At 37.3% G+C, this 18,830-nt stretch overlaps 1 protein-coding gene across 3 annotated transcripts in view; it reads left to right on the top strand.

Moving 5' to 3' along the window:
• The window catches only part of LOC133525551 (uncharacterized), a 74,540-nt gene extending 56,141 nt beyond the window's left edge, over nt 1–18,399 (top strand). For 2 of the 3 annotated variants that reach the window (XM_061861846.1, XM_061861845.1), the window contains exons 4-6: nt 1,211–1,339; nt 14,959–15,028; nt 18,262–18,399. In XM_061861846.1, coding sequence (XP_061717830.1) covers nt 1,211–1,339; nt 14,959–15,028; nt 18,262–18,355 — 293 coding nt within the window. In that variant the 3' untranslated portion in view covers nt 18,356–18,399. The remainder of the gene's footprint in view (nt 1–1,210; nt 1,340–14,958; nt 15,029–18,261) is intronic. The other variant, XM_061861847.1, reaches the window with a different exon arrangement.
• The last annotated feature ends 431 nt before the right edge of the window (nt 18,400–18,830 follow it).

Genomic DNA, 18,830 nt, shown 5'->3' with positions numbered 1-18,830 from the left:
GCTTATTTGTCACCGACGTAGTATAAAAAGGTTGATATTGGCCTGCAGGCGCGAGCGTCAGTTGGCGTCTTTGGTGGTCAAAGGGTTAAAGACCATAACAACACGCTTAGAATTATTCATAAGTTTTTTCTTTAATCCTATTGTTTATTCTTACCTACGTACCTACCTTATACTTGGGACGCCCGGCAGGGCGGAGGCCTATCGGACGTCCCAGGTATCGTTGGGGCGGTGCTGTTGAAGCGGACTTGCGCGATCTCCAAGCCGATAACTGGTGGGAGATCGCACAGGATCGAGACAACTGGCGTGTACTCGTGTCGGAGGCCAAGACTCATTTTCAGTCGCTGCGCCATTAAGTAAGTAAGTAAGTATTGTTTATTTTTGGCACAACCCTAAAATGCTACAGTCTGTTCAGGTTTCTGTTGGTGTTACAAGTGTTTTGAACTTTGACGAGTTTTGTCGTGGTTATTTTTCGATTTTCGTTTACCTATCGACTTAGTTTTAACGAGATATAAATCTGTGTTTGCCCTAAGAATAGGCATAAAACATGTTTTAACATTCCTGACAACATACCAAAAATAACCTGCGTAATTTGGTTGGGTTATTTGTTGCCCACCATAAGCCGTACTAAAATTTACGCCGAGGAATAAAAAAATGAATCTGTGACAACGACAAACGATCATAGCGCTTTCTCTGCTACTCCTACTGAAAGTTCCATAGGATCATCTCGTTCGGTCATCTGCCGGCTCCGCCATTTCATCTCTATGCCGTTGTTATATCACGAAATTCACGAGTACGCCAGTTATCTACCAAATTCACTATAAAAGTTTAGATTTTTTTTATTCTTGCTTTGAATAGATAGATAATAGAGAAATAGGAATTAACTTACTTTTCTCTATGACTTATACTACCTACATTATTTTCTGCCTGCTTGATATTTCCAAATTGGTAAAGGTGACATTACTAAAAATATGCTATTAAGATTGTACCCAACGCTGGAATTGAAATCGAGACATCATGTCCAAAATTCCGGCGCTAAGTCTTAGGCCTACTGATGGTGATCCTTGTTTCCAAAGTATTATATATACTCTACTTCAATCACTAACGAGAGATTGATTGATAAGCTTTACGAATGCTGCAAAAGGTTCAAAACGTCGGAATGTATTTAAAATTAATACGCGACTAGTTTTATTTCATGATAAACTTTCCTCAGGTATCCTGAACGATATGGAGAACTTCTTCGAGTCGCTCCGCGGCAACCTGGCCCTGCAGGCTTCGTTGTCACCCGACGAGCGCGCCCACTTCTACGAGCCGCCGACTGTCGTGCAGCCACCCTCCTCAGGTAAAAACATTGAGAACGAGTGACTCCGAGGCTTCGCTTCAAGTTATCTGTCGTCTTCTACAACCCGCCAACCGTCCTGCAATCGCAAGCCCTAGATTATTTCTATAAACCCTTATCATGGGTAAGAGACAAAAACATATCTCTTAAAAACTCAGTGTGCCAAGGCAAATGTCTCCTATAGCGCCTTCCACTTCAGTTTGTCATGAACCACTCTCCGCCATTGCGGGCCCGCCGTTAGTTTAAGCTTATCCTCCCTACTGGCGTCAGGGATCCTAGAGCACGGACAAATTCGAGTCTCTTAGCAAGCTTGACCTGCAGCTGCCACTGTCGCCTAGTTCTACGACCCACCAATCGTACGGCAGCCCTTCTCAGGTACTGCTAGGAATCCTGAACGACTTGAAGACTTCCTCTGTAATCTCGCCCTGCAGGCGTCGCAACTTTCCACTTCTATGATCCCTCGTCTGTTATGTATGAGACTGTCTGTCGATAAGTAGACTATCCTCCTCAGGTTAGGTATAGCTGTCATGAAGAACTTTTATCTTGATCTTTTATTAGATATTCATTTGGATGTCTTCATATTTTTTAAGCTGCTTATAGGTTTTATACCAGACACAATCCGATTTCATAATATGTACAGTCAGATGCAGAGAGAGGTGACCTGCATACAATCAGTCTATACAGGGGGCTCACCTCTCTCTGCAGCTGACTGTACGTTAGATTAGGAGGTACATTACCTAGAAATCGAATTACATGCTACGAAAAGCTAAAATATAGCGTGATTAAGAAATTTTCCTACTTAATTTAATAATTTTTGTCACGCAACAAATAACATGCAACCTCATCTAATCTGCTGATTCTTGTTCGTATATTAACGTGCTCATGTCTCTAAAAGGCCAAATATAAATAGGATTTAAAGCATATGCCTTTCTAGATTAGCGGTTGTGATACCTCTGAACCTTGCGTGTGTCAATGATCCTTAATAGAGTTAGCAATTAAGCAACGACACTGAGATTGACCAGGTAATTTGGTCTCTCATTTTAAAGGTATTTGATAACTAAAATTTAGTCTGGTCTAAGTACAATTTAGGACACAGTAAGTTTGCTGATTAAATTCCAACCCACGCTCGCACTTGACCGGCAGAATCTTAATTGTTAATTTGCGATAATAAAGACATTAAGGACGTAACATTAAAGACATAGAACGACTTTAAAGGCGGTGGTTACAGGAAAGTGGGACGTTTGTCTAAGATAATTATTTATTTATTTGTTAGATTTACGCTGTTTTAAATGACAAAAGGATCGTAGCAAGTGGAAATCCGTGGTCTCTGCCTACCCCTTCGGGAAATAGGCGTGATTATATGTATGTATGTATGTAAATGACAAGTTAAATCGGAATAATTAGCAATTATGTACGTAAATGTTGTGCCCCTTAATAGTTAAATAAAATGGTTTGTCTAATAATTATTTAAATACTCTCAATAACTATTTAAAGATGGTTTTACTATCAAATAACAATTAAAAACTCACGATTACAGCAAAAAAATTATACAATTTACAAATAAACCGCTCACCGCTTTCCCCGTTGCGAATTTGCCCATGATGCTCGCAGCAAGTATATACATAGGTCTATCGTTTAACTAAGACGCTTAGTAAGAAGTTATTGTGGTCAGCTACGGACTGATTGAAGGTTAGATAAAGATAGTTTATTTTCCAAGTAGGCATATATTACAATGCGCTTATGATCGTCAAATAAAGCTACGCCGGCTCCAACCCTACACCTCTGACCTGACAAGTTTTAACTCCCTCCTAAATTGTAGGAGGGTATCGCGATATGGGGCCGGCAAGAAACTCGGCGGGACACATCTTTTCAAAACATCTTATAACTAACATGAATTGAATAAAAGAATACAATTTTAACAACATTAAGCTGCATGAAGCTGTTTTGTATTATTTTAAGTAAATAAAAATGTAATGTAAACTAGTTTTAGTCACAAAACTAACTATAACTCTTAAAATTCGACAAAAAAAAAATTCCAGATCATTTTGATTAAAACGCGCTAGCGATCTCTCACTTTCGATTGCTTTCAAATTTATTTTGCCCAAAGTAATCCATGCTGCGATCGCTAAGGATCATGTCGAATCCTTTTCAACACGTCACGTCTGACCCTTCGGCCTCATATGGAGATCTATCTGTCTTAACTTGTCTTCTTTACTTCGTGAAGTTAAAACGAAAGTGGACGGCCTTTTCATACAAACGTAGTCCTCATTTTCCTCTCTGGATAGCTATGGTTAATATACGTCAAATTATGTAAAATTATTTTCCATAATGTCAATATCCAGAAAGGAAAATGGAGACTACGTGTGTATGGAGAAGCGGCCGTCCCCTTTCCTCTAAGGATATGGGGAATCATGTGCCTGCAACTTTGTGACAGGTGGAAACTACGCCCGGGCCTGATTCGGATTTAACTACTTGTTATGGGTTTGATCTTATTTTGATACGAGATATATTTCAATGAAAATATCTAAGGGCTACTTGCGCCATCTAGGGCAAAGTAAGTACATAAGGCAAAGAAAGCCCTCTTGAAGCATTTTTACGATCACTCAATTGTCAAACGTCAACTATTGACCATCAGAGTTACCGCAAAATGTATGGAGCTGTAAAGCGCCATCTCGTTTACCTGTCAAATTTGAAGCACGAAATTGTCTTACAATTTACACATCTTTTGTAGAAACGCTAATCGCGCATATCATGACTCACATGACGTGATGCAGCACACTTCACATTCTAACTTCGCGCGTTAGTAAAAGACTCCATGGGGCCGATTTTTGAATTTCGAGCGCTCGATTACGTCACTCGAAAATCTGTGGAAAACGGCGTATTGATATTTTTGAAATACGAGCAATAGAGATTGGGAATCTAGTTGTATTGACCACTCGTTTTTAATTCTGTTAGTAGAATTTAAGTGCCTAGTAGTGGACATATATTGCAGGATACGAAATCGAGCGCTCAAAATTCAAAAATCGGCCCCCATATCACTTCATTTTCATTTCATTTTTGTCACCGAACTTACGCGGTAAGCTCGACCATGCTATAAAGTGCTAAAAAAATAAGTTACCGATATTCTGCGAGATGTTACTTTACATTAAAACAATTTTTTTTATAGCACATTATTACACAAATTGACTAAGTCCCACAGTAAGCTCAATAAGGCTTGTGTTGAGGGTACTCAGACAACGATATATATAATATATAAATATTTATAAATACATAGACAACACCCATGACCTAGGAACAAATATCCATGCTCATCACACGAATAAATGCCCTTACCAGGATTTGAACCCGGGACCATCAGCTTCGTAGGCAGGGTCACTACCCACTAAGCCAATCCGGTCGACATTTTTTTTTCGAAAACTTTTTTTATTTAGGAAATATTCAAGATATTTATCATTTAGGCACACATGTTTACTATTTATAGTTTTTGTATAACGTTATACCTTATTCAATAATAATACAAGAAAAAAAAACAAATAACAGAATTATATAACTAATAAGTAACGTGTAAAATTTAATCTAAATCTAAAAATAAATAAAACTAATCGTAAAATAAATAATTAAAAACTATCCCCCTGCGGCATGGTGCTGTAGACACTGGCAGTATTTCCTCGTTGTCTCGCAATACTTATTAAAACTTACTTAAAACAATTAACTTTAAATATAAATAAAGAAAACTTTTCATATTTTTTTTTGTCTTCATTTACCGAACAAAAAAATAAATTATGAAGTAGGAGCAAAGTTAGCTTAGACGGACTCTACGCTGTACAGTCGCCATCACAAATATCGGAGCAGCCGAGGTGTTCAATAATATCTGAACACGCCACTATTATCAAGGCGCTAGAGTGCGTGTTCAGATATTATTGAACACCTCGGCTGCTCCGACATATCTGACGCACTTCATCTAAATAACTGAACTTACGCCTACATATCAATAAAGAAAATCATCAAATTTTCCTCGTGTCATAGGATTTAAACCCGTTTTCATTGTAGTCACGTAACAGGAAACGCGTGCCCGGAACTCCTCTTAACGAGGCTGTTTCCTCTTGCTCACCGACGTGTCAATGATTTTTGTCTTAACTTCTTCAATAGGTAGGTACTCACGTACAAACCCCTTTACCCAGAAGTGGGCAAACTTACTTCATGGGGAGCCAGAATGTATAAGAAATTTCAGACGAGTGCCAGAATTGCAGCAAAACTGCATTTTAATTTTTTTATATTACGTCGGTGATAAACAAGCATACGGCCCGCCTGATGGTAAGCAGTCTTTGTAGCCTATGTACGCCTGCAACTCCAGAGGAGTTACATGCGCGTTGCCGACCCTAACACTCCGCACCCTCATTGAGCTCTGGAAACCTTACTCACCGGCAGGAACACAACACTATGAATAGGATCTATTTTTATTTAGCTGCAGTTTTCTGTAAGGTGGAGGTTATTTCTTTTCCATGGTACATACAGATGTTATCTAAAATCAAATTATAACAACATGGATTCAGGGGAATAGCGTACAGAAAGTTAACCTTACTAAATACTTAAAATCACCTTACAAAACATATCTATATTTAGTAATCCACGTATACTTCCGAAAATAATTTAAAATACATTACAATCATTGGCTTTACAATCACAGTAAATAGTAATTATTCAATGTAAATTTCGCGGGCCTATACTAATTATATCGAAGGACCGGAGGCGGACCAGATAAAATCCTTTCGCGGGCCGGAGTTGGCCCCGGGCCATACTTTGCCCACTGTGAGGTATAATTCTCAGTCCACTATAATTTAGCGAGATAGATATCTCTTAGGTAAGCATGCTCCATCCTAGACTGGTACTTACCGTCAGATGAGATTGTGGTCAAATGCTTACCTTTAGCCAATAAAAAAGTTGCAAATAATTGAAAATTAGGATTAGCAAAACTATCTAGGTAGTTGGCTAAGTACCATAGGTAACCCCAGTGTCGGCTGAAACGTTAATGCAATTGACAATTAACCATTACAAATTGAACCTTAAACTGTAACCGTCCGGTACGGTTTACGCTTCAATTTGTAATGGTTGTTGGTCAATTGCAATTGACGTTCGCCCAACACTGGGTCCGCGCCGCCCGCACGTGTCTTCCCGTGCGTATGTCCAACAAGTACTTAATACTAAATAAAAGTGAAAAATAGGTTCGATAGGTCTTTAATTTTTTTTTTATGAATTAGGTAATTCAATTCACTTAAATTTGTAGAGATTAGAGGAAAAAAAACAACCGCGTGTCGCTTCGTTCGAAACAATGCTAACAATAAGTGATACGTTTTGCTTTATGGAGTTCGTGACCTATTTTTTAGATATAATTTATCAAGATTTGTTATTTTATTAAATTAGGCCTCACTCATCGTTTTGTTGCAAGGAACGCAATGTACATAGAACGTGCTGACACACAAGGTTGTTCAAGCAGTCAAGAAACAACATAGAACAGATTTACTTTTCATTACCTACACTTGCTCATTATGGTATTTTACGCAAGGGTTAAGGGCCTTTTAACGAGCGTCTAGTCAGCGCTATGGAAATTTGGAAAATGGCATCGTTGTGCAGTTGGGTCCACGTTGTGTCGAGCAGCAGCCAAAGCGTTGACTTAGTCAACTTGACTAGACACCGACGCCCGGGAGTCGCTAGTCTGGAGTGACCTTAAAGCCTATGTTATTCCCTAGGAAGTTATAGATTTTTAATTACCTATGCCACTTATTCATACTTTACGTATTTTGAATGATTTAATGATGAAATATATGTTTTCAAGCAACTTTTATATATGTTTTCAATTCATTCCTCGAAAATTGTTTCAAACTTAACTTTGTTACCGGCCGATACCTTACAATATTTCGTTTCATTTGCTAACCTCGCTCGCTCGTTATAACTAATAATAACTTTAGAACTTCAGAAAAACAAAGTAAGATACGATTTTAGAAATCAAAAGGCAGGAATAATAATGATTATGTTACAAAGTAACAATCTGGTTCTGGGGTCTAGTTACGTGGCAATCATTTAGAGACAGACATATAATACTCGTAATATGTCCGTGGCAAAAACGAGTGTTTGAGAAAATGAAATATCGATCAATCAGATTAATATATAAAAGATTACTGATGTGCTGAGGGAGACTTTCAAGCTGAAATATTTCACATAGGAAAGTTTTCGAAACTTCTCACATTTTTGTATGGGGATTGAAAGTTTCCAAATATTTTTTTGAAAACACACCATATTTCTGAGAACTTTTCAAACTTTTTGGAAACTTCGGCAAAAAAAAGGTAACGTTAAACCCTTGTATTAAAATTATAAAACAGATTTTTTTTTTCAAAGTAAGCCTACTACTACACCGGCTCTAACCTCTGACCTGAGAAGATTTAAATCCCTCCTAAATTGTAGGAGGGTATCTCAATATGGAATCAGCAAGAAACTTGGCGGGAGACATCTTTTCAAACGTCAAAACATTACTTCTTATAACTAAAATACATTAAATAAAACAATACAAGTTAAATTAATATCGAATTAAAAAAACAATATAAAATAACATACATACCTTGTTCCTTTGCATCAACATTACCTACCAATATTAGGCAATGTAAACTTTGCAATTTTCCGGAGGTCGACAAAGATCAGGGCCTTTTCAAAACAGTTATAATAAGGGACATTAAGCAAGCTAATAAATGCGATATTGAACGGAAAATGTTGATGATCCTTTTACGAATTCAAAATTGAAAAAGTTCGAGGCAAAATATCACCTGTAGGATTGGGAAGGTTTTTGTAATCATCTTTATTGTCTCATGTGGGTGGCGTGCTGACACAAAACTCCGCCTTAATACAGTATCCCACGCGACTTATCAATATTATTATTTTGTAGAGATGAAAAATAGGAACATATAAAGGTAAAGTCAGTTTCGTTGTACTTACGAGGGTAGGATTCCCATATCATTCGATCATTTCACCATATACAAACGTACTCGACTCTTTCCTCCGTGGTTTTTCACCTCAGAACAATGTTTTTTTTAACACAAATATTATCAATATTTCGGTTGGATGGTTTTCCTTTTTTTTTAAGCAATTCAAAAATCGCTAAAAACGGCCTAATTGTTTTAGGCCGCAAAAGAAAAGCATGGTATTCAAAACTGATATCAAGTAGCTCAATTAGCAAAACATTTCAAAAAGTCATTAAGATTGGTGAAGCTTTAGAGAGGGAAACAGTCCAGTACGAAACCTCGATAAAAGAGGTTTATGCATAAGGTTGCCAGATGGTCGGGATTTGGCGGGATTCTCCCGATTTTTAGCATGTGTTCCCGATTCCCGACGAAGTGAAGACTGTCCCGAAAAACAGCTTCACGTTATAATAAAACAATAATTTCAAGATCCGAACTGTCGCCGAGCGAACGAGCGAGCGACCCGCGTCAAGGGCGTCTGACTGCGCGCGCGCGGGGCGCGCGTGGCGAGCTGGCGTGAGATTGTGCGGTGAGGGGTGCGGTGCGGGGCGGGAGCGCGTTTGCCTTACCTCTACACAAAAGAAAGAAATAGAATGGGAATGGATCTAATTAAAGCCGAATTAATGATTCGACTCAACTTTGACGAAAACTGCATGACTTTCAAGTCTAGCTTAAATAGCGAAAAAGGCCAAGAAATGGTAAAATCGGTCAAAAGTAATATAAAATACATGTGGCAAGCTAAGAAAAAAATTATTTCCATAAATTTGGTTGATTATTGATACCTAATAAGTATAAGTATGATAGTATAGGTAGATAATGAGAAGACATTTTTTTTTATTTGTTCAAGATCTCAAAGAATTTATACTATTTTTATATAAAAACGTCTATGAGCAGAGCAGCTGACGTAGTGCCAATAATGTAAAATATCGTTGTTAATACAATTACTATAATTTGAACGTTTTTTTTCCCGACTTCAGTCCCAAAATCCCGAAAAATTGATATCTTTTCCCGATAATAGCGCCTTTCGATCTGGCAACCCTATTTATGCAATATTTTAACCTGAGCTGCAGTTGTCTTTTTCACACTATAGGAACCGCTCCCGTTAACGCAACGGATAAAGGTATTCACCTAAATTTCTCATGGAATAAGCTCCTAAATCCATCATCATCCTTTTAAAATTATGGCTTCAGTCCAGTGGGACTATTTCGCCAGTCGAGTATTAGGAGCTATAAATACGACTAAATTATACGGTTAGTACAAGACAGTGTACGGTGATTTCATCAGCTCTTGTAAAGTGATAGCTGGACTTTACAAGGAGCATGTGGACTACCGGCCGTTTACTCCAAAATGGTGGTTAAACGCGTTTCAAGATTAATCCTCCATTCACTGCACTCTACCACATTAGTTTACTATACAATAAGCTATCGATATTACACTTTGAATAATATTAATGAGCAAAAAACAAAGGAATTAATCACGAAGCATGACTACCAAGATGGCGATGGCAAATTAACCATATCCTCAATGATAAAGAACCCTGTAATATTGCGCCAGCTGCCTACCTGTCTGCTGGCGGTGAGTTTGAGGGTGTTTTTTATTTGTAGGATATTTTAATGTATACTTTTGGAGTAAGTAAGTAGACGAAGCCGCAGAATTTACCGCTGTATTGTTTTGTGATGAAGCCTGTAGCTGATCGTGAGTTTGTGTTCACCTAACGAAGCCTGCGTTGCGAATATAATATTATAAAAAAAAGCATCTATTTCGGACAAGATCCATAAATAATACAAAAACACAAAACAACAAACAATCAAAATATTTACATATAAATTATAAAAAATAAAATAAAAATATGAATTAAATTAAATTAAAAATACGGATAAATTCAATTAACATTATTTATTACATTAAATCAAAATTATCAATTAAATTACATTAAAATTATCAAATAAATTAAATTAAAATTATCAATGACATTATATTAAACTAATTACTTGTCGTAGTTGGCATGTGGCGCGTGAGATTTCGCTTATGCTTAGTTTGGATAAATGTGTATAATATTATGATATTTAAAATATTGTTACTAGCATCTGCCTGCAATAGTCTGCGTGGAATGATAATGACGATCATTGATAAAAACTATCTCTAAACTCTGAGTCTCGAACTATCTTCATACCACATTTTATTTCAATCGGTTCAGCGGTTAAAGCGTGAAGAGGTAGGGAACAGACAGACACTTTCGCATTTATAATCCAATTACGAGTAATTGGATTGGAAGTATATATAGTCTGGCAAGCCATTTCCGCCAGAAAAAAGACGGCAAATACACACGAATACGTACGTAGACACGAATGGTTGTCCTCCCTTATAAAATGTGTATTTCGCGCCTTTGTCTACAGACAAAGTGGGAGTGAGTTTACCAAAGTAATACCGTGTGTAGCCTGTAACACGAGCAAATAACTTATACATACATAATACTCCTCAAACGATGACACTTTTGTTCAATAAGTTTTAAAAATTAGAAAATGTTTATAATTTCTATTCTTCATACAAATGAAAAATTATTTTCAATGTACGTTGTCATCAGTGTAATTGACGTTGATTGTCACCAGTTTAAACATAAAATTCGCAATACATTGCGTCTTAGAATACACTTTAAAGTGTACTAAAAATCAAAACAAAAGTTATTTTTAAAAGTCCCAGAACAAATGTTGGCCAGTTTAAGGAGTACAGCCTTCAGTTTAATTTTTTGCTCGTATTACGGGCCCCACCCGGTATGTATATATATGAATAGGGAGTAGGAATAAAACTACTACATTATTTAAACCGGTGATATTTAATAACACGTGCATCAGCATAGATAATAGACCTTTTAGTTCCCCAAATTATAAATGGACGGCGAAATTAATGATTAATGAGGATTATGAACTTGCAGTTTACGGAGTTTGGTACTCATTTATGAAACAACCGCTGCTTTTCTATGAATTAATTAAAAGTAAAGTGTGAAGTTCATTGAAACATTAACTCCGGCTCAATAACTCCTAGTGTGTACGTATTGAACATATACTTAAACAAATAATTTATTTACACATTGTTGTTCCAAACAAATATATTAGAAAAAAATATATGTAATAAAATATAAAATTGTGTATATTATATCAAAATATAGAAGGTTTCGCTATCTTTCAAGTAGTAATAAAAAATATTTGAAAACTTTAATAGCCAAAATTATGTATTTAGAAAAATGCTATATCGCATTATTTTTTACATAATGAATGTTAAATCCAAGTAAAAAATCAATCGATTATGTACTTAGTTTGGCAAATAAAAAATAAGCACAGAGATAGGAACAGGCATGAGGCAGGTCAATGGCCTTGTGCTCAGCGTATTTTCGAGCTAAAGAAAATTTTTCTTTAGCTCTAGGCATGCGTGAAGAGAACTTATTTCGCAAACAGTAAGCATTTTTAGGGCATTATATTCAGTAAAATTATATTATATCTAATCATAATACAAATAAACGTGCATAATGATTTAACTCAGTACTCGCCTACTAAAATAAGTTTGTATAATGTTAAGTATGTATGACATAACATAGTTAGCTTTATTTTAGAGCGCACTATTCGCCAACAAACTGTCCTCAGTTTGGCGAAATAATATGTATACCTACCACTTAAGTTTTCTCTTGATATAAATAAAAAAAAAATAAGAATATTTGATATTCAGCCATGGGCGATTTTACTATGGAATTCCGGCCAGGCCCTTTCAGGACTTGGACTATTTTTCACACTTTCCTGTACCTAACATATATCTATTTCTCGATCACCCAAACACGTGAAATCGAGCGTGAACAACTGTCCTATCAATACCTCCTAACTATTAGCATAATGTAAGAGCCCACACGTATTTTTCCGAGCCTATAGAGACGGCAGGTAATCTAACTTAGTTCACAACTCGGCCAATCTTGTCTGGCATGTGTTCTATTGTGGTGTTCCTACTTAGTTCCCTGGGGATCTGTTGGAGGCTACGATATTGTGAGCGAAGTCGGTTTTACCGTAATAATTAGCAACTACTTTTAATTTGTTTCCTTTTTAACCCCGAACGCCTAAAGTGGGTTCGACGACAATGTCAGTCTGTATATCAGTCTGTGGCGTATCTCTCAAACGAATTTAGTAATTTCGATGCGTTTTTTTAACGTGAAAGCCAGATTTCTTGCGGTGGTTTTTAGCTTACTTTGATAAAAATCCATCCAGCAGTTTGAAGAGTATCAGTTGTTTTCCAAAATGATTTATGGCATTTTTAACACGCATTAGGGTAGGTATACAGGGTGGGCGTGACTCGTCACTTCCTCAAAGGAGGATGAGAAAATTTAAAACTATTAAACATTTCAACTGCTCTTAAACATGGTTAAAAAAAAGTTTCTAATAAGCCCAGATAAATAAGCCCCAAGCCACACACAGACTACAGAGTGGCAGCTGACGTTCATGAAACTTCATGATACACGACCAGTAAGAGGGGGCTATGGAAACATAGTAGTTCTTTAATTGCATTTTTAGACGTTTTAAAAAATCACTTGTATACTAAGCTATATTTACGAGAGCAGACTCTAAACAAATCCTAAAAGGTAAAAAAAATCTAGTTTTTATTTTACCGTTCTGTCGCCATTCATGATTTATGTATCCATGCCAAATTGCAGCTTTCTAGCACTAATGATCTCAGAGCAAAGCGACGGACGGACAGATGGACATAGCGAAACTATAAGGGTTTCTAAGTCACTACGAAACCCTAAAAATACGAAATTATATCTAATTTTGATTTATTTTCAATTGTATATCATTACCCTGCGTGCTATATCAGTATAATTTTAGTAAACAAATAGCTAGTGATATAGCTGAGGGATTTAACTAGCTAAATTTAAAACAGAAGTATACTTTCAGTTCAGAGTTATTGAGGTTGAGGTAAAAGGTTAAAACCTGCGCGATCGTCAAATCTTCCGTCGCATGTTTCGCGCGACACACTATATTTTTTGTTCCTTTCTTTCTTCTTATTTCGAGGACCTATCTGGTCTAAGTGACCCTGCCTATAAAAGTGATGGTCTCGGTTTCAAATTCTTGGCATTTAATCGTTTTCTATGTATTTATGCATTTATAAATATGTATATATTATATATATCGTTATCTATTAAGTACCCACAACACAAGCCTTATTGAGGTTATAGTCGGACATAGTCAATTGGTGTAATAATCACTAATATATTATAAAACAAAGTCCCCCGCCGCGTCTGTCTGTTTGTATGTATGTTCGTTAGTGTCCTATAATATTAAGTTATTTATTCTTGGCTTTAAGCGCCCTCCTAACCAATTTATTCATAATAATTTGTTCTGTTGTCAGCTAGATGAGATAGACATTTCAAGTCATATATAAACTTGAGATTCTGCGATCTGTGCTCAAATACTAGTTAGTTTAAAGTTGTTAGTAGTTGCTTTATTTGTTTACTTAGAAAACTAATTATGAAATGCATTTCAAACACTTGAAAATACAGACGAATAAACGAAACTGGTACTGTTAGTTCAAGGTTGGCACGAGCCGAGAAGCACCCGGCCTTTAAACTAATACTGAACACCCATTTATTTACTTTAATAACATTAGCACAAAATAAATAATAGTACTTTACGTACAGAAGGCTCATTGTGTAACAAATCCCCTGTTTGGTATACTTACCTGAAACCAAACGTGTCAATTGGACATATTATATGTGCTTATCCTTCTCCTATTTCTAAAGTTTTATGTTCTTTATATCTGCCAACGAAACATGGAGCGTAGCATATTAGGTGCCATATTCGTGGATCGAGTCCGGAACACCACGCTGCGCAACACCACGAGACACAAATCGTCGATGTAGCTCGGAAGGAGGAGGCGGCTAAGTTAAAATGGGACTGGACTGGTCACGTTTGCCAGATGCCGAATGAGTTGTGGTGCACAGTCACTACTTAGTGGGAGCCGAAAACATGAATCGGAGATTTGGCAGACCACACCGGCGATAGCGGGATGAACTGGACTGCTTCTTGAAGGAGTGGCCAGACAAAACACTCGACAGAGATCAGTGGAGCGATTGGGGGGAGGCAAAAGCAGTCCCAGCAGTGGGACACGACAAGCTCGAAATAATAATAATAATAAACAATACAGCTCTAAGACCCTCTCCAGCCATGAATGAGGTATCGAATCATAGGCCTACTTGTAGTCAATCCAAGCGGCTGAGAGGGCCCCCTTGTTCCGCCAGATTTATTGAGAAATGGTCATGTCTATGAGGAGGAGCTCTAATAGTACATCCTGCTACCCTAAGGTTGTCTGGGAGAGATCGCACACAGCGATAACATCGCCTTTTGCTACTTTTATTTACACTGTACATCTGTTATTGTATTTTTGTTTGTGGTGCAATTTACTTACTTATGACTACACTGACCACACGGTCACTGTTTTTGTCATAATGTCTGCAACCAGCTGCGATTTTATCGAGACAACAATTTTGGCGCGGCACGTAGTGATTTACACCTGACTGATTGAAACTAATGTAATGTATGGTGATATGACTATAATGTTTATTTGTTGTTTGTTCGTCAGGAGGCGGCGGCGGGAGCGGGATGCGGAAACTGCATGCGCTCCGGCCCCTCCGACCCACGGGCAACATCAGGTGCATACACTAGTCTTATTATATATTATTTTTGTTTTATTATTTCAAAATAATTGCACAGTGTAACAGTACTTCTATATCACTGTAAAACTACAAACAAGTTCAACAAATACGTGAACTGCAAGCGATGGTGGAGGTGGTTTTATTGATAAGTCCAGGTCGTCTCGCCGTCTCCTTTGTGGCCTGCCTTTCCCTCGGGTAATCTGTGATGCCCATTCGGACGCTATTTTGGCCCATCTGTCCGGATGCATCCGACATATGTATGCCGCCCAATCCCACTTGAGCTTGGCGGCCTATCCACTCCCACAACGTCTAGTCTACAGTAAAGACGGAAATTAACTGTCTATATTTCAAAATTTCAACTTATGTATTTAATGAGCTTATTACAAAGAACATGAACTGTCAAGCAATCCATATTTGTTATTTTTCTAATTACGATCTTTTGGAAACATAAAATGTTGTCAATTGCTATGTATCACGTGGCGGCTGCTTCAACAATTTGATATGGTTTTAATCTCGTTTTGACACGTCCTTGACTTGTGTCATCAGAGGGCCTACTGCGAACCACGTTCAACGTGTTGCCTCCCTGTCACACTTACGTACGAATTTACAAGTGCGACAGAGAGGCAACACGTCGAACGTGGTTCGTGGTAGGCCCTCTGGCATTTCTCGCGCACCAATTTCGTGCGAACGAAATGCCTTATAAGACGACTCTCGCACAGAGTTTTTCTGATTGTTATAACTGATTATTTGTAATAATCAGTTATTACAATGTGGATTTGCATATGACAGATCATATCTATTACAAATCTGTATACTTAGGGCGCATGGCACACTGTGCCCGGTCCGACGTGCGAGCGGGATATCGCTATAATATGCGCATAGCACAGTCTCGCTCAAACATCGGAGCGACATGCGAATCGGATGCTGTGTGCCATGCGCCTTACATATTTAAAACATTGTAATCAGTCAGACATTCGTCCATTAAAAGCAAATGAATCAACGCCCACCGAATAAAATAATAAAACTGATAAATGCGGTGTCGTTTTTCATTACTGTTTTATTGAATTGACTTATATTAATGGTATTTTATAATAGATATTCCTTAAAGCATACAATACATATAAATAAATATACAGATATACATAGAAACCTAAAAAGCTAGCTAAACAGAATCAAAAACCATTTAGAACCTATAACTCTCGCGTCGAATGCGACAGTTCATTTATGTAATTATTTAACTTATTAAAAAATTAAAATAGAGTAAAACCCGGCCAGAAATATATGATCATTGTCAAGAGGGCGCTATTATTCTCATGTATAGGGTGACAATACTGTAGTATGAAAAATTTTGATCATATATCTTTAGAAACATATTTCTTCGATTATTTTTTAAATTAAGCGCTTATAAACAAATAATCATTGAAGCAATTTTCATAGGGAGCATCATTCTACGCAACGCGATTCAATACAAACACAATTCGCATGTTTTTTCATTTGCAAACGATTACGATGTTTGTGCGAATTCAACTGAGGGCCTACCGCGAACCACGTTCGACATGTTGCCTCTCTGTTGCACTTGTAAATTCGTACGTAAGTGTGACAGGGAGGCAACACGTCGAACGTGGTTCGCGGTAAATTACAAAAGCAAGGCGAAAAATTACATTACATTATATTAAAATAGTTGAACATTCGATTGAAACGAATAAGGAAAGGATATGTCGCATTTTTACTTTTCTGGCAGCAGTTCAGTAACATGAGGGTCGCAGTTCTAACCTAACGTATAAGTAACCCAAGTACATATAAGTCCAGCGCTAACTAACCCTTAATAGAATATACAGGTGTCCAAAATTAAGCAAATTTGAACCAAATTTAGTTTTCTGTTAGAGTTCAAATGATGGTAGGAAATATATCCGCCGTATTAAGGGCTAAAAGTGACGAGATATTTATAAAACTAAAAAATCAAGTTACATTTAAGTAAAAATTTTATGACAGGAATATTCGTTAGGTATAAAGGTGCTTTAATATTCTTGCCTTAACTCCCAAATCCCGATACTTATGAAACATTATCATTAATCATAAATTGTTACCTCTGACTGTCAATGTCATTCTCAGGCCTCAGCTAAAAAGATGCCCGTAAATGAAAAACAATGTCAAAGTTACATTATTTAAATCTTTTACTTTTAATTGATATGTCAAAGTTTCGGAGAATCAGGGCGTTAGGCCGATTGTGTTTCAGCAATTTGAAATTATGTGACCATGATCGTATACACCAACGAAATTCAGATGCTGACGAAATGCGACCAGACGCCATTGTCTCTTTGTCACTCTTCCATATTAGTGCGATAGAGATAGATAGCGATTCGTATCGTCTCATAAGGCATTTCGCTTGCACTAATTGGTGCAATGCATGATGCTACGACTCAAGCAAGGTCGTATTAAAACCAAATAAAAAATATATCAAATTGTTAAAACGGAGGTGGCCTCCTTAAATATCAATTTAATAAAAAAATAAAATCTGTCCATCGTATATCTACCGGTCTGCTTGTTGCTTTGATTAATTAAAATTCTAAAACAATTGATACAATTGAAACATCGAAAAAAAAAACAATTTGTGAGAGATTTTTTGCAGTCAGCTACGAGATATAATACTCAAACACTCCCACTTTGTTCAGTAAAATCAAGGCGCGTAATTCTATAGGAAGACAATGGTTTGCGCCGACTATTTTTAAAATTGCCGCCTTTTTCTACTGCCATCTACCATCGCCTTTTTTTCTTTTATTTCTACCGCCTTTGTCTTTTGCAAGTATATCTCCATTCAAAAGAGAGTTCGGCTCGTTGACATATATCTAAGGACGGGCCTTACGGGCAATAAGAATGGGGCCCGTACAGCGGTGTCACTCATGAATTGGAGTCAATCGCGCAGTCTAACGCCACGAGTGCCACAACGCGATTGGTTGATGAGTTAGCATCACGCACGCAATTGGTCGCAACTAGTTGCGTTAGACTGTAATATTAGCTCGAATTCGTGAGTGACACCGCTGATCTAGCACCATTCTAAGTGCCCGTAAGGTCTGTCCTTAGATATATGTAAATAGTTCCGCTAATACCAGGTACAAGTTCCGAGTTACATTAAATCCCTTTCACTACTTGCACTATGTACCGCACACTATTACTTTTATTACCACAAGTCAAACTAAGACTAACACATTTCCTTCCTTCCTTGTACTTAGATCTTACAACCGCAGATCCTTGGTGGAAGACCACATATACCCCGGCGCGAACCGGCACGACCCGGGCCTGCTGTGGGCTGGGCTTGGCCGGTAGACGTCTACACAGCAAGCGGTTCATGCTCTGCGGACGGACCCAGTTCTTCGCTCTGTAAGAATGCCTGATACGATGCCGATTTTTACGTACGTGATATATAATAGCTTGTTCTGAATATTGTAAGTCCAATCAGTGTGCTTTCACGTTTGTCTTCGTTTGACTGCTCAGTACAAAGGACAGTTGGAATAGGTTCCATCTGTCACAAAGACTCAAATTCAATGTGAAAGTACGCTGGTGTAGACATAGCTTATTATTTGCATGTCCTTTACATGTTCCTCTTTTATTTAGTCAAACGTAACTAATCTCTATGAAATAGCGACATGATTAACAAGAATTCGTTGTATCTACATGAATCGATATTTTATTGTGTTATTATTTAATGATAAATATGAATATGAACAACTTCCTCTATAATGATATAGACGAAGTTACTGAAACTTTCTAAATGCTGTACCTAATATATACTCAAGGCCAG

The sequence above is a fragment of the Cydia pomonella genome, chromosome 15 (assembly GCF_033807575.1).
Source record: "Cydia pomonella isolate Wapato2018A chromosome 15, ilCydPomo1, whole genome shotgun sequence".
Classification (NCBI taxonomy): Eukaryota; Metazoa; Arthropoda; class Insecta; order Lepidoptera; family Tortricidae; genus Cydia; species Cydia pomonella.
The sequence above is the reverse complement of the archived record's forward strand: the minus strand, read 5'-3'. Positions and strand labels throughout refer to the sequence as shown.